The following is a 17,135-nucleotide window of genomic DNA, read 5'->3' on the forward strand; positions in this document are numbered from 1 at the left end:
TGCAAACGTGCAAACTATTAAGCACTTAGCTGCCATTTGGTTTCTTGGCGGACAACTGTTCTTTTTGTTTTTCTGTGAAACTGAACTGCAAGACCAGTCCCTTCCTCTCCTCTGTCTGTGTTTGCATGCTTCTGTTTGCAGTTTGTGTGTGCGTGCAAGCCTGTGGTCAGCACAAATAGAATGATATAAATGAAGAGCGCTCGGTAGCCCAAGTGAATCGGCCGTAGAATACATCCTGTCTGTTTTCGAACTTGTTGACTGCACAAGCACGCCATTCGTGAGGACAAAGTCACCCTTACGCCATCTTGGCAATTAAACTTAATCCGGTTGTGCTTAAAATAAGACGGCAAACAATTGGCTCATTATGGTTCATTACATTTTTCTCATTTGAACCACCATTAAAACACTTCATTATTATTTTTTTTAATTCCTTGAAATTATTCATAATTCTATGGTAAATATTTGTTTTACGTTGAAGTTCAGGAAATAGCATGTACAGTATCTCTAAATTTTGTTTGTATTTTTTGGGTAACAAATTTGGAGATGCCTGCTTTTTATTGGAAGGGGACATAATTATCATAGATGAATAAAGGTTTGAAAATTAGGAGGATAGATTTTTATTTTTCTTAGTACCGATATGTCAATAGTACAAATTATTCTTTTATTTCCAGTTATTTATATCTAGATTGGATAGAGGATAGCATTCTCAGCATTACAGTATATGATTGTAAATATTTTCTAAGTATCTAGTGGTGCATTTTTTTCTTCAGTGCAATCAGCAGCTTCACAATTGCTTGTTTTTCACCCACAGACCACTCTCCGTATTGATTATACTTCTAACTCCATTGTTTTCAGTCAACAGCCTTTTTGGCTGTCAAGTAATTCACCTCATTTTTGTAATATTTCACGAGGGGAGCAAATACACACACATGCATTTGTAGTTCCGTGTGAATGGGCAGGCTAGTTTGTACTTTTCAATGTTATCTCATGTGCGCATCAGCCCCTTTGAGATTTCTGCCATTGTGTAGAAGGGCAACATGCCACCACGTTGCATGTGTCTTCCTCTGCCAAACAGCAGATATGTCATGACAGAGAAGCTCTTTGATAACATCTTGCCTATTTTTTTTATTTATTTTTTGACAGGCTGATTCAATTACCCGCCTACAAGTTTTTTTCTACTGCATTAAGGGGTGTTTGAGACACAACATCTCCTTTATATTTGGCTGCAGTTTCGTGATGCAGTCGCTCCACTTCAGCTTTTTCTTCCAAAACGTAACATACGGTGTTAAATGATTAGCTGGTATCTCCACGTATTAGCATCAAGCCAACCAATACTATAATTACAAATCAGATTAGAAATGTATGTTGAGAGACTCAAACTATCACAGCAGACATCTGCATTTTGTTTTTACCCATTTTTTTTTTTTTTTTAATGGAAGGATTGGGGGGATTTCAACTACTGACTACATGAACAAGAGTTTATTCTCACAAACCTGATCTTGCGTCACAAAAATTGCGATACTCATCTCCCCCTGCATTCAGTCTGTCAGGCATGAAGCACATCTAAGTAAATAATACAAATGTGAAATTTTCCCAAAACAACTGCAGCTTCGGGGGCAGCGGGTAATGGATTATTTTATTTTATTTAATTTATTTATGTATTAATAAAAAATTACAGAGGATGTTCCCTTTGCATTCCTTGAGAGATTCTTTTTATGATGATTTTAAAAAAACTGAGACATAGAGGAAGGGAGGGCCACGGCGTGACAGATGGGCTGTTGGAATGCGACGGAAAATGCAAGCCGGGAGCAAAGGCTTGGCAATAAAACCACAGTGTTATATCACATTTGTTGCGCCAAGGTGCTGATTCGCAGATACAGGGATTGTATTTACCAAAATAGTAGCTGCGGTTATTCATTTACTTAATGCCACAAATTGGAATGATATGAAATACTCTTATCCATACTTTACAATACATGTCAAGTGAAAATGGAGTTGAAAACAAAATACAAAGAGCTGTTATGGAGAATTGCGGTGAAGCGGCAAAAGTAGAGCTCCGTAGAACACAAACATGGACCCACACAATGTTTGGAGTGAGCATTACACATACATTTGCAATACAGTGTGTCCTCTCTGCTCCTTCCTGGTGTCGACAACCTGAATTTGAACACAGGTCATTAGTCACCGTAGTGCATCATTAACCTACGCTTACGCTTTAGTAAAGTCATAATACAGTGTACCATAAGCATAAGTTATAAAATACCTGTTAGAAAATCATTTCTAGGCCATAAATATGAGTTACTTGAAAATGAACACTTACAGTAGCAACCGAGCCACCTTAAACCGAGGACCACCTCTATTACTCAAATGGCTTTAAATAATCTGAGAGACTGTTTACTTAGTGGTGCTGCTGTTTTGTTGAGCAATGGACTCAGCATTTAACTCTAATGTCAGTGTGTGAAAAATGGCATCTATGAACTGACATAATTAAAGTTTCTACATCTTTATTTCTGGGTTATGTTGTTTTTTTGTTTTTTTTAGGTGGATGTCATCTACCATAGGGGCAGCCACCATTTGAGGAAGCATGGCGCAATAATAAAAAGGCAAATGATAAAACGTAGCGTGTCATGTCTTTTCCTCAAAGTGGAGAACGAGAGCCACTGCGACTTCGTCAAGCTGCGGGAGATGCTGATTCGAGTCAACATGGAGGATTTGAGGGAGCAGACGCACGCCCGCCACTACGAGCTGTACCGACGCTGCAAGCTGGAGGAGATGGGCTTCAAAGACACCGACCCAGACAGCCAGCCCTTCAGGTACTGGGGGGAGGAAGAAGGCATCACGGCAAACTCCAAACCCCTTAAGGCCGTATCTAATTTATTTCCGCCGCGTCGTCTTTGCAGTCTTCAGGAGACTTACGAAGCCAAGAGGAAAGAGTTCTTAGGAGACCTGCAACGTAAAGAGGAAGAAATGCGACAAATGTTTGTCAACAAAGTCAAGGAGACGGAAGCAGAGCTGAAAGAGAAGGAGAGAGAGGTCAGTGTTCCGCAAGAACAATGTCAGGTGCACAACACCCTCTTTTTTTCAGATTTTTGCAAAACACGGAGCAACATAGCGACAACTGGCAATCGTCTAGCTAAATCACATCATCGGCAGTGTCAAGTGTGATGAACACAGATTGTGAGCAAAGAGTGACCTCGCGATTTTTTTTTTTTTTGGGGGTGGATAAAGGGAGGAAAATGCTTCTTCCTGTCGGTGAAATGACAAGTGCCAATAATTGATTGTCTTGTCTCCTGCAGCTTCATGACAAGTTCGAGCAGCTGAAGCGCATGCACCAGGAGGAGAAGAGGAAAGTGGAGGAGAAGCGACGGGACCTGGAGGAGGAGATGAACGCCTTCAACAGGAAGAAGGTGGCGGCCGAGACACTCTCCCTATCCCAGCCGCTCAAGAAAGACAAGGATAAGAAAAAGTAAGTACGCTCCCTCTCTCCTCGTAACACTTCTACTTTTCTTCCTTCCTTTCTTACCCACCATCATCTCATCCCACAGTAGAAGCCCTCAGTGTGAAAGCTGAGACGCGCATTCAAAAATTGATTTTCTGATTGTAATACCATTTAGCGATGCCTGTTCACAGCACCGGCGTTTGAAAATAATAGTACATTTATATGCCAGTGATACTTTAAACACCCCAAAATTTATAGTATATAAAAATGTAAATACTTAAATTTGCTGTGGTCCTGAAACTGTCTTCAGTTTTTTTAACCTTAGTTTTTGTCTTAAAGCAATGTATTTATTAATATCAATATTAGAAACTGTAAATATGGACACACATAAAAGTAAACACAATTAAATTCTTCATTTTTTTTTGTCTCTGTCTTTATCTTTAAATCATGAAATGTATGTATGAGTCTTTGTTAAAAACAAAATGCATGTCTACTATTTTTAGGGCATTTTCTGATGGCCTTCTATTATGGAAAATATTTTCTGAGGTTAATTGATGACTCTTAATTGCCAGTAGGCGTGAATGCATGTGTGCTTGGTTGGCTACATGTGCTCTGCCATTAGCTTGCGACCTGTTCAGGGTGTACCCCGCCCCTCGCCCAAAGTTACCTAGGATAGGCTCCAGCTCACTAGTAAAGACAAGGGCAGCAGAAAATAGTAAAGCAAAGTAGTGATGTCATGTCATTGCCTGAATTCACATATTCCAAACGTCCAACCGTATTGCTTTGATATCATTGTCATTTGCATTGAATCAAGGATTTAACCTGTTATGCTGTGAGGTATCCACCAGGGATCTAGTGCTCCATTTCTTTCATTGACATGTGGGCTCAACATCTTGGCATTCATTTGAATGGCCGGTATGAGTTGACTAGACATTTGAATTTCCATAGAAGGCCTCCTGGCATGTGCGAAGGGAAGCTGTCGCCGCTGTGACCCCCGCTGGACATTTCCTGTCCTCTCGCTCATTCCTTCCTCGCTCTAGTTATTAGGAGACTCGCCCGCTCCACTCAAACTTTGCACACCGTGTGAAAGTGCCTTTGACGATGCGTGACGCGCCGCTTATCATATGTCCACATGCAACTACCAGACAGGATTTTCTCGTTTGAGATTATAATCATGTTTCCAGTGAGGCGGTCGCCGTCGGTTTGTGACCTTGCTGCCAGCCATAACTATTCATTGGAGTTTGACAGTCACCTTAAAGGGACAGGCGGCGCTTTTGTCATCCAGGCGTCACCACGCTTAGGCAGTGGCCCCTCAAAAATACACATCACCATGACTTAATTATCTCGTGTAAAGGCTGTTTTAATTTCTTAAATACAGTACCGTTTTTCAATTGGACAGTGATGTTTTGGCCAGGGTGCATAGTAGACAATGGATCCCATTTGCTTACAATCATGTAGACTTCACACTGACTGTAATTTAAAGTGATGGTGAGCTGTATATAAGGACAAGGCTCATCTGGCTTTAGATCAGCGTCTAATCTCTAGCGCTTAATAACAGCTGACGCCTCAACATGTATGTGGTAGCATCTGGCTCCCTCTAGTGAGCTTCCATTTCCTCACCAGCCTTTTCATGATTTCGTCATTCATTTCTTCCCTTCTTCCTCCCCCTCACTCACAAACACACACGCTCACAGTTTGATTTCATCCCCCACGATGTGTTTGTTTTTATTTAATCACATTTATGTTTTTCCATTCTTTTTTTTTTTTTTCAGTTAATTTATGGCCGCCGTTTTCCCCTCCCCACACACGACCACGGATTTGTCCTCCATCACAACGACAACACCATTGTTCTTTGTGTTTTGACATTCCATCTTGACATTGTGCACATGGACCTATGATGATGATGATGATGATGATGAAGCCGCGGTGAAGCATGGTGAGAGTATTCACTTTGACAACAATGGCCATCATTTATTCAGGATTTTTCCCTCTTTATTTGTATTATTATTTTTGGACACTTTATATGAATATTTTGTGATTTCATTTTGTCTTTTTTTTTTTTTTTTTTTAAATCAACACACCAGAGATTCAAACCCACTCACGAACAGCTTGAGGCTGTTTGGTACTGCAGTGTAACTCTAATAACGTAGGTGTGTGCTTATTATAATTATTGTTATTTTCATATTAGTTCAGTGTATGTGAATATTGTTAGAGCTTACTCAACCTACTATGCAAAAATGTCTTGGGAGTATTATATTGTAACAAATCCATAAGCAGTTACAAAAACATTGTAAACAGTAAAGGAAGGCAGTAGACACACACACACACACATACACGCATTCAGGAAAACCTCATGGCCTCAGCTTGTCAAAGAACGAGAGCAGCTGTGTTTACCATCGTTGGAAATAAATGCAAACATTAAACTCCCTCCTCCCGCACAGGCTGTCCCACAATGTTGCATGTCTTAGTTAGCACAGTATTCTTCATGTTTCCACCCCGTGGTGCTGACTTCAGCTCTGTGTGTGCCAGAGGTGGGGAAAAAAAAAATCCCACCCACTGTCTGCAGAGGAAGTGTGTGACAGGAGAAGATTATGGTTCGTTGACAGTGCGTTCCGTTGTGTACGCTGTATGTGTTAACAGCACCTGCAGCTGGCTGTAAACAACCCCCCCCCCCCCCCCGCTAAACTTCCTCATTTGAAGAAACCAATTCTATGTACACACACAGGGGACTTCATCAGGTATAAAAATTCAGCCTTTGCATTTTTGATCAGCACTCTTTGAGAGAATTTAGCTATAATTGTATTTATGTTAGAGGGTGTCCCCCCCCCCAAAAAAAATGAATATAATTTGAAATAGGTACTGGGAACTACACGTTGAAGACAAACTACATTAAATAGGGATTTGTGTTGTAAAGAAAAACAACCAACTATTTACCAATTAAGAAAAGAAAAACATTTATTAGTGTATATGTGTTGTTAGATTTGTTCCGTTGTACATATTTTTGTACCGTTTACTATGACTGTAAACTAAATGCTCTCATTTTGTGCCATGGTGGTGTTAATACACTCAACTGTAGAGTGCCAAATATTTTATTAGGAGTAAGGTGTCTATTTTTTTTTTTAGGGACAGTAGATAACTCAAGAGGACAACACAATAGTGAGCACCAACCTTTGTAGAGGGCCTCGCTGCCAACACTGCCATTATTATTCTGTGTGTGCACCACCAGCAGGGCTCTCTGGACCTCATCCAGCAGTACAATCTGCTTCCTTCACATAACTGACGGCGTTTGCAATGCATTTTGGACCACATAGTCTAGACAACCACTACACGTGATATTGAGAACTAAAAAGACCAAAACACATTTGACTCTTGAGGCCATAGCTTTATTGTGTGGTACAGATAAAACAAAGATACATGGAGTATAGCTGCCTGGGGAGGTGAGAAAGAACACTGGTCGCTAGTTTAGCTGCAGTCAGTAACCACTTCATATTCAAAAAGTACCAGATCAGTAAATTATGAGACTTTAGTACAAGACATTCTTTTTTTGTGGAAGTAACAATGACAGAGCTTCAGAGCTGGGGCAAAATAAAATAGGACACTTCGGTCCCTAAATATAAGCATTAACCGCAGCATGATTAGTGTAGCAGTCGATCACATGATTTTGTTGTGGCGGTTAAGAAAATCAACACTCGTGGAATTATTAAAATCAGTCGCAGCATTAAGTTGTAAAATAAAAAAATGGTTTATTGCTCAAAGTAAATGTGATTAAATAAAAACTTTATTTTAAAAGTCTTTTTGAAAAGTGCTACTGTGGCTCTGGGAGGGCTTAAGCTAGAGCACATCATGAACAAACAAAATCAGGATTTAAACGCCCAAAAGCAAAAAAAAAAACAACCGCCTCGAGTTTATCCTTCACACAAAACAAGATCTTTTTGTGGCGAACACAAAAACAAACTTTGCAGCTTTACTACAAAATAGTAAATGGACCGCTCATCAGTCAACCAACTGCTTATTGCATCACATACAGTACAATTTCATATGGAAGTGAAAGTGAAAAAAGACAAACAGTAACTCAATGCAACATGGAGTCAAAGTGTAGAACTCGATTTCCAAAATACAAGGTTATTGCACCGACATCTGTAACTTGTACAAAACGTGGCGAACCCTAAAAATGATAAGGAATTACAGTATGCTTGGCCCAAATGTGCCGTGACTTAACTCGGGGGGTGCAGTGGTGGGCAGGGCGAGGTGCTCTCCTGCAGGGTATTGAAAGGCAACCCCCCTACGCTTCCGCCCTCCGCATTCGAGCTCATTTCTTCGCCGTACAAATGACTTAAACCATCGTAATACTCATCCAAGTCCCGGAGCTGGTCCGTGGATCGCACCTTCTTGATCCTCCGTCGGAGGCGGCGCGAAGGGAGCCGGACTTTGTGCACCTCCCCCTTGTGGATGTTGGCGCTGTCAAAGATGTAGACTGCGTTGGTGGGCAGGGAGAACTCCAGGCTGCGGAGATGCTCGTCCACCGTTTCTTTGCAGTGGATGAACTCGACGCTGTCCACCTTGATGGGAAGTCCGTAGAATTCAAAATGAATGTCTTGAGCAAAAATGCTTTGCTGCACAAGTCCAGGCTGGTGTCAAGGTGATTATTACACAAAGCACTTTTTGTTTTTGAATGCATCATTTCACCCAGCGTGTACCAGTGGAAGCCGCTTCAGCTATAGACTCGTAAGCAGAAAGATAAATATTGACAAAGGATGGAAAATCACCATTGCAGGTAAAATATCGTAGCTTCGTTAAAGTGGAAATCAACCCAAACGCATTTTTTTTTCAAGAATATGTTCCCAGCAGGCCCACTAGTTGAAACACAGCATTTTAATTAATTTTGCGTTTGTGGAATATGAGTTAAGCAGTAAAATCCACCCCTTTTTAGCCATCTCAGGGAGCGGACATTTTGTCACTTCTGTGAGCAGTTGTGATGTCATTTTCAGTCGACAGAAGTGACCAAATGGCCGCCCCCCTCAGATGGCTAAAAATGGGTGGATTAACTCTTATTCCACAAACTCAATATTTATCAGAATGCCTTGTTTCAACTAGTGAGCTTGCACAGAACATATTCTTAAAAAAAATAGATGTTTGGGTTGACTTCGCCTTTTAAGTTATCTGAAGTCATTCTAGGAGAATGTTTCCACCAAGCAGCACCCTTCAGTTTAGTTTGTCAATGTATACACTAGTCACTACAGCTCACATGATCAGATTTTCACCGCACAAACCATGGAGGCGAAACTTTGAAGGCAGCTTTGAAAATGGGTCCAAGCCTTTTTACATATCTAGCCCCACTGTTCCATGGTGTGCTGCAAGAAATTACTCATGTATTAATGACTACATCACAAGCCTTATACTTGCAACATTCTGGTCTTTTGGTGACTCTGAAAGCTAGGGGGGAAAAAAAGCCATGCACACTTGAGTGCTGCCCTCACCACGGAAATTCGAATGGCTCCCTCTGTAGAAATGTTTAAATCTGGACTTAAGACTTATTTCTACACTCTCACATTTTGTTAAACCACAAATGTGATGCAACTTGTTTTTTGCCCTGCCTTACATCTGGATTTTGGCCTGTTTTACCGCCACTTCTCTTTTGTTGTTTAGTGGTGGTCTGTGAGATTTTGCTAATATCAAGTATGTGCCTTGGCTCAATAAAGGCTGAGAAACATATCTTTGGTCCCTGGGGTTTGACATATCTGACAAATGTGGCCATCAATGTGCATATACAGCCAGAAAGCAATGTGTTCAGCTGTTAGAATCCTGTAAGGGTACCAGAAGTTGTAGGCTACAGCTCAGTACCAAACTGAACAGAAGTGTCTTGCTTGGTGGAAACAATTTAGGTTGACTCACAGGCAGGTTACTTTCTTACCTGGGCTTTTTTCAGCAGGTCTGTAAAGACGGAGAACCAATCGGGCGTGAGTGCCTCCAGCTCCAAGGTGATGATGGCCAAGGCCAACGTGGAGCCCTTGAACTGCCAAAGCTGGTGGCAGGCCATACAGTGCTGCACCTGCCTGGTCCACAGCGCCACCTGGAAGCCCGGAGGCCTCTTCTGACGGCCCATGGACGGAAGGAGGTGAGGGTGGCCGTTGACCAGCAGAGCGTGGAACTGCGACGAGAGATGAGGGGAAAACGGACATTAAAGCGCATGGTGTCATTGTTGTCTCTTTGTAATCATCCTGGACCTCTCCCGAACATCGTCAGTGTTATCAGGTCGGACGATGAATCGTCACCTCATCGCACCTTCACTCATTCACGCACTCGTTTGTATTGTATCGTATGTGCAGTGCTTTTCTGTGCTCTGACCGTAGGCATCACACCTTAGCTGAGTCGGGTCTGAACGGTATGAAAATACCTTGACTGGAGCGGACGTTCACACATTCTGGACATTTACTGGGTTCAAGAATGGATAAGGTACAAGGTGTTCATTCCTTTAGGAGCTGCGTTGTAATAAGCCATGTTCACTTTGTGCTCTCAAGTGGAATTTAGTAGACAATTCAAAGAGGTTTTGATTGAAAATCTAATATATCTTATATTCTTTTTTTGTTGAATTCTGCCTTCTCAAGATGGCCCAGAGTTAACAGCATCGCACTGTTGTCATGGTGATGCATCTGCGACGAATTATCCATACATTTTATTGACAATGGAAGAAATTTAGGAAATTATATTGTCAGTCTGAGTCGAGAGTATTTAGAGATATTTATTTGAACAGTATATAAAAAAAGAAATGTCTTTATTTTTTATTATTATTTTTTCAATTGTATTGTGTCTCTTTATATTGAAGTCTTTGTAATAACAAAAGAGAAGTGTTGGGAGATGCCCTCAACAACATAATGCCACTTTTCCACTGCACAGTGCTGTTTTGCTTTGCTTGCTTTTCCACTTCAACAACTCTGGATGAGACACACTAATAAACAACAATTTTCCATTTACTTCTTGCAAAGAGACAAACTGTGGAGTATAATACAGCAGCAACAGGGTAATCTAACATTATCTTATGTGTTTTTTTTTTTGTCACTTCTAGTCGTATTATACTTGACCAACCAGCAGGGGTAGTTCCTTTTTGCTCTTGAGGAAAAAAAAAATGACTAAAGCAGAGCAGAGTAGGTTCCATGCAGTGGAAAACGGGCATTATTATAATCCAGGATGAGAAAAGTGTGATATGTTTTGGCGAAGTTGTGGCTTTAAGAACTTCCCATCTGCACGCTGTTGATTCTTAGGGAGGAAATGTAGGTTGACAAGATTAACATCTCTTGGGGATGCACGACGGTGAGATTAGACAAATCTGATGGTAAATCCGTTTAACGATCACCTTCTGATGTTACAGGATGCTTGTGACAAATCTTTGCTGCAAAGAAAAAATAGTCGAACTAAATAAAAAAAAACAAAAAACATTTTAGCTAAAGTTGATCTTACTATGTGAATGAAGTCGACAGGCGTGGACGTGTACAAGTCCCAGTGCAGCTTGTCCAGAATGATGCGCTCCATCCGAATGATCTCCGCAGTCGAAAAGCTGCAGCCGCTCTGTGCAACCAAGTCGCTGACCGAACCTATGACCTGTTTTCCAATGCAAGACCAATAACAAATAAAAGTGTTGTTTGGAACTTGGAAGTAGCGCCAAAGCGTGTGTTTCTGTTTAAGTGCCTCATTACCTCATCTTCCTCGTTGATTTTGGCAGCCAGGACCAGTGAGGTAAAAGCGATACATTTTAAGTATTTTGGCTGCGCCTACAAGCAGCGTGGACCGAGAATTAGTACCTTGAAGCTGTGAGCGACTATTTTATGTATTTTTTAGAATAATGTCATTCACGTACCTTGACGGTGAAGAGCATCCTGTTGAGGATGCACACACCCAATGCGAAGGTCTCTGGACAGAAGTGGAAGCGTTTGTTCATGCCTCCCAGCCACATGATCATGTCTTGGTGTTGGGATGACGAGATTTCAGCACCCTAAGGTGACAAAAAGGTTCGGAAGGGTTTTAAGTTCTCTTTTACATTTAGTGTTATAGTCCACGTCTTCCCAAGCAGGTCCCTGAATGCCAAACGCACCTGAAGGCAGCCGCCCTTGAAGACGGGAGCCTTCCAGAGACGCGCCTCCCGCACCAGCGCCGCCTCCAGCAGGCCGAGCAGGCGGCGGTTCTCTGTGGCGCCCGGACCCTTCATGGCCAGCAGCGCCCGGGCCACAATGCAGTGAAGGCCCACGCACCTGGTGGAGGTAACAAAACAAAAAAAAAAGCTTGGTCGGATCAATTCAGCATAATTCTTCCTGGGTTTTTTTTTGTTTTTTCTTTGGCTTTTTGGTGACACTCCCAAATAATGTAAAGGAAGCCCGACCCATTTAAAGCAGTGATACTTCAGTGTCAATACTACAGCCTTCACTTTAGCCAGAGTTAAGGAACATGGGGCTCCTTGTCCTTGACTTACATAGATTTGATTGTTTTATGTCAATGGCCTGTATCACTTAATACCTCCTTGACACAAAATACTACTGTTCTATTAGCCAGGGCTTTGGTGCCATCTTGTGACATTATAGAAAGAGCACCAACAGTGCAAATAGGTGAATTTTGTGAACTAAAGATAGGTTCCACAGGAAAAAGATGCAAATTGGCAGGGGTTCACTGTACTCTTCTCAATCCAAACAGTAATCCCAACAGAAATATTTGCCGTTGTTTCACAAATATTAGTGGTCATAGAAGTCATTTAGATGCCGTAGCGTTTATCCCAGCAACCTTCGAGGAATGCACATGAACTATAGTATCTACTATAAATACCAATATTAATTTGTATTGTAATGATTTAGGGTTCAAAAGGCAAGTATAACGCCCGAAAAAAACCCCACTTCGAGTGTGTTAGTGAGTGTGTTTATAAATATTTAAGGAAGTAAACGACGGTGTAGCTGCAGGAAATGCTGCCTAAAATATTTCTAGTTGTCGCTGGCAGACGATGAACAAACAATGCAGGCTTAACAGAAGCAAAGCAACGTGTAAAATGAGTCGATTGTCGTGTGTACAGTGTGAAAAGGCAACAGACGGGAAAGAATCGAGGCGGGACGACTAGCTGCAGCTGCTGTACAGTTGCTGCAGGCAGGCACGTACACTACATAAATACTGCGAATGTTCTGCACGTTTCAACAATCTTACCTCTTTTAGTTGAAATGCACAATATCTCCTCGATGGCAGGGGCATTTATACGTCTTTTTAAAATTATTCCATGGTCAAAAAATTAACAAGCAAACCGAGGCTGGACGCTGCAAATAAAGGCGATGCTTGGAAGTAAATCTCGTGCGTAATTCGCGGTGAGCAGCCACATTCTATGTTTGATAATCAATTCGGTAGGAAAGAAACAGAACGCGTAAAGGAGGCAGCCACAAGAAAACAAGCGCAAAAACAAGACAGGAAGCAGAAAAAAAAATCCGAGGGATTGAGAGCAGGCTGTGTTTTGAACAGCCGAGCTCCGCCCCCGTGTATGACGTCATGGCGAAGAGAACTATGTTACTGGGTCACACATCCGGGGTTCATGAGCACAAAATTGGCAAAAACACACTGAAAATGGAAATATAAATGCTCACAATGAGTTTTAGTCAATGAACACAAGCAAAAAGTTAAATATTAATATAATATCTTATTCTTATCTTGATGTACCGTGTTTACTGACCAAACCTGACGATCGTTATATCATTTCTAGGCCAAGGCACAGATACGGGATTTGTTTTCCCCCTCTGTAAAACTATTGAACAATAACAATCACGTACATAACATGGGATATGTCCAGGCTCGTCCTGCAATGGCACAATTTCTGGATTTCTTGGTAAAAACATTATGTACAAGTAAAGGCAACAGACAACACAAACAATAAACCAACGGGCACATAACCTAATGTAAATTCCATCAAGCCTGCAAATATTAGTGATCCAGATTCCCATGTGTCCTCATCACATGTCTGTAACAGGCTTTAATAAAAATACTGCAAGAATAATAGTACACTTCTTACTTTTTCTCTCTGAAATTAGTCAGTTTTGTCTGCTGGCCTATCAGTGACCTACATGTGTAACCTGCATTTAATTTGCTCCATGAAATTTAACTTCATTTGATTCCAATAGTTTATTCCTTTCATTTGGTAGTGTTCTCCCTTAGCTGCACTGTTTCCAGGACCTGTATGTTAGATATTTCATCCACTCATTTCCAGCCTCTATGAGTTGTGTCAATCTAAACTGCACAGAGCCTTTAGATTAGTAGTGCTGGCTGATGTAATTTAAACTATAAGCAAAAGGATTGTTTAACCAATTTCAGAGGGCCAGTTTGCTGGCCCAGAATAACGTCAGCATTTTTCCATCCTCTGATTGGTCAGAGCTATCCACTAGCTGCATAAATTGCCCCTGCCCACTGTGGGGTCAATGTCAATGTGGGAAGGTTACCATGCGACTAGAGGTGGAGCTATGTGTTAGGTCTAGAGTAACAAAAAGCTAGTCAAAGCTGCAAAGTGCTCACAAGCTCGAATACGAATCATGAATTGTATTTTCACTCAGAGAGGTAGCACGTCATCACTAAGATGTCAAGTTAAACTTGTTGATTAAGTGTCGACGAGTGCATGTGGAGCGTGTGGCGGGCACATCGCCAAACACAAATATCCCCCCCTCCCTCCACACCACCATGTTGACAACTTCACCGATCAATGTATGTGCCACTTAGCAGAACTTAACGCTATTAGCAGGCCTTGGTCCTGCCTGGCTGCCAAACAGCATGACTCTCATTTGAAAACAAAAGAGACAGGTCGTATACAAATCAAGCCTTTCGGAACAATGATAACACCATTAAAGTGGAAGTCTACCCAAACATTTTTTTTTTCCAGAATATGTTTGATGTAGGCCCACTAGTTGAAATACGGCATTGCGATTAATATTATGTTTGTGGAATATAAGTTGAGCAGAAAAATGCACCCACTTTTAGCCATCTCAGGAGGCGGCCATTTTCAATCACGGCTCACCTGTTTTCTGAAGCTGAGCCATGACAGAAGTGACAAAATGGCCGCCCCCGAGCTAGCTACAAACGGGTGGGTTTACTTATATTCCACAAACACAATATTAATCAGAATGCCGTGGTTGGCCTGCATAGATCATATTCTTGAAAAAAAAAAAAAAAAGTTTGGCTTGGCATCCCATTTACAATCAATAATATTGTAACACAGTTTGATTGAAAGTGTCAGAGGTGTGAAGAATTACAAATGTCCCAAAAGTTCAAAAGTGCAGCCTTTGCTATGGCTTATGCTGAACATAGCTTGCACTAAGAAAATGAAGGAGGATTACAATTATAATGGGAAAGAAACGAACGCTAATGAGAAATGGCCACAATATAAAATGATTTCTTCCCGTATGTTCATGTAGATTGGATTAGTTTTAACAACCTTCTCCACCTCTGGTCTCAGAAAATGTAGACATACAGTAGTGTGACAACTTGTCTGGGTTGCAAACACTTACATATGGAGAGTCTCAAGGGTCCCCTGGCTTCAGGCTTGCAGTTTGAACATAAACTAAAACAATACTATACAAGTATCTTGATGCTTTGCTGTGATCTGGTTCACAAGACTTTGCAAAGTGTCGGTGGATCTCCATCTGCGTCCACTGTGCACCGTGGTAGCCAAAGAATGCTCCAGCACCAATCAATGTCAAGCAACGCTGTGCTGTCAGGAGCACTCGGTGCACTCGGCTGAGCACATTGGGGCTCCAAAGTCGCATGTGAGCTGCCCGCTTTTGATCCTGGTCGGAGATGTTGCGTATGTTTTCTTGCCCTCTCTCTTTAGGCATTCTTGCCTAAACATGTACAGTACATGTTAACATGCGTGTTCAAAGTCAATCATATTCTCACTGTGGCTGTCAACATGGTGGATGCCACCACAAGATGATCTTAATCTGATGATCATAATTGGCATTTGCTGGATGACTTCTATATTGTTCTAATTTCAAAGAAGTTTCCCCGTGTGGAATAATGCAAAGTTAATTAATTTGTTCCAGCTCCTAAGTAACATTTTAACATTCTTAACTCATCATACAAGTGGAAAGACAAGCTAACCACTGTTTAATAGAACAAAATACAAGTAAAATTAAATAAAATATTTTCAGACCAGGGCGGCACGGTGGTCGACTGGTTAGCACGTCCGCCTCACAGTTCAGAGGTCGTGGGTTCGATCCCGGCTCCGGCCTCCCTGTGTGGAGTTTGCATGTTCTCCCCGTGCCTGCGTGGGTTTTCTCCGGGCACTCCGGTTTCCTCCCACATTCCAAAAACATGCACGGTAAGTTGATTGGATACTCTAAATTGCCCCTAGGTGTGATTGTGAGTGCGGTTGTTTGTCTCTGTGTGCCCTGCGATTGGCTGGCAACCAGTTCAGGGTGTCCCCCGCCTACTGCCCAAAGACAGCTGGGATAGGCTCCAGCATGCCCCGCGACCCTTGTGAGGAGAAGCGGTACAGATAATGGATGGATGGATGGATGGATTTTCAGACCAAGTACGAGTACAAGTACTTGCATTTGTATACTTGAGTACTGATAGTTGCTAATGCCATTACATCTTACAATGTAATGACAATATTTGATTTTAATATGTCAGATATGTTAGTTAAAGATTCACCCTCACTCTTTGTCCTATTATTATCATTATTATTATTATTATTATTATTACGTTTTTTTATTAGGATTCAGGATGTGTTAATTAAAGATTCACATTTACTCTTTGTCTTGATTTTTTTCTTTAATTATTTTATTTATTTATTTATTTTTACTGCTGCGATGACATCATGGCAATTTAAATGTTTAGCATTCCCGGTCTGCAGGCGTCTGCTGTGCAAATGCAGTAAAGCTCGTATAAGCACATCGCCATGTGCGTCCTGTTTTAATGGACCTGGTCTGCCTGTTTGTTTTATACATATGCTGCGTACTTATAAAGAAATACAAATAGATGGCTAGCAAGGATTATAGTTGAATCAAATAGAAAAGCCTGAAAACAGTCTACCCACCACCAGAGAGAGCCATAGGCCAGTTTATACATTTGTACACGTCACACAGAGGTTAATTCTCAGTATGAATAAATCCTCACAGCAACTTTTATGTTTAAAAAATAAATAAATAAAAAAAGAGAGATAAAAGAAAGAAATAAAAATCAACTATCAAACTCGTATGCATTTTGGGGGGGATTCTGGAGGAAGCCTCATAAAATTAAAACGCCGGACCTGTTCCAACACCACTCGACCTTGCTGCCTTAAAAATATTCAACCCCAAAATGCTTATAAACTCACCTCCAGAGGAAGAAGTAAAAGTTACCCCAGATACGCAAAACGGTGTGCTAGTGTTTAGCACGCCAGCTTCACAGTTCTGAGGGTTATGATTCGAATCTCAACTGGGCCTTCATGTGTGGGGTTTTCATGTTCTTAAGTGAGTTTTCTTCCACATTCCAAAACCATGCATGTTGGGTTTATTGAAGCCTACATTCAATTCACCATAGGCTATAAAAAATGGATGGCTGAGGAAGATTTTCCCTGCGCAGCAATAGTGCACAGGGGTTCCCCTCCTCAATCAATAGGGGGCAGTATGGCCACACAAAAGGCTCTGTCACAATTTATCAAGAGAGGAAACTATTATATAATAATTAAATTATCTTTGGAGCCGAGCAA

At 41.4% G+C, this 17,135-nt stretch overlaps 2 protein-coding genes across 6 annotated transcripts in view; one reads left to right on the plus strand and one right to left on the minus strand.

Annotated features, from left to right (window-relative positions):
- The window catches only part of septin8a (septin 8a), a 27,826-nt gene extending 16,737 nt beyond the window's left edge, over nucleotides 1–11,089 (plus strand). For 2 of the 4 annotated variants that reach the window (XM_086013446.1, XM_086013450.1), the window contains 4 exons: nucleotides 2,645–2,813; nucleotides 2,901–3,033; nucleotides 3,297–3,466; nucleotides 9,366–11,089. In XM_086013446.1, the coding sequence (XP_085869572.1) occupies nucleotides 2,645–2,813; nucleotides 2,901–3,033; nucleotides 3,297–3,466; nucleotides 9,366–9,534 (641 nt within the window). In that variant the 3' untranslated portion in view covers nucleotides 9,535–11,089. Of the gene's footprint in view, nucleotides 1–2,644; nucleotides 2,814–2,900; nucleotides 3,034–3,296; nucleotides 3,467–5,211; nucleotides 5,878–9,365 lie in introns of those variants that run through there. The other 2 variants (XM_086013448.1, XM_086013449.1) reach the window with 2 other exon arrangements.
- Nucleotides 10,362–12,918, minus strand: ccni2 (cyclin I family, member 2). 2 transcript variants are annotated; one of them, XM_086013452.1, is made up of 6 exons: nucleotides 12,617–12,918; nucleotides 11,526–11,682; nucleotides 11,292–11,426; nucleotides 11,131–11,205; nucleotides 10,895–11,035; nucleotides 10,362–10,826 (listed from the first exon to the last, which is right to left on the minus strand). In XM_086013452.1, exons 2-6 carry the CDS (start codon nucleotides 11,637–11,639, stop codon nucleotides 10,800–10,802), a joined length of 492 nt encoding a protein of 163 aa, XP_085869578.1. In that variant the 5' UTR covers nucleotides 11,640–11,682; nucleotides 12,617–12,918; the 3' UTR covers nucleotides 10,362–10,799. The 2 variants fall into 2 exon arrangements, with proteins under 2 accessions (XP_085869578.1, XP_085869577.1); XM_086013451.1 differs by having other exon boundaries at nucleotides 10,362–11,035.
- Between the last annotated feature and the right edge of the window lie 4,217 nt (nucleotides 12,919–17,135).

This window comes from Filicampus tigris, chromosome 17 (assembly GCF_054856515.1).
Source record: "Filicampus tigris isolate MCC_2025a chromosome 17, RoL_Ftig_1.0, whole genome shotgun sequence".
Classification (NCBI taxonomy): domain Eukaryota; kingdom Metazoa; phylum Chordata; class Actinopteri; order Syngnathiformes; family Syngnathidae; genus Filicampus; species Filicampus tigris.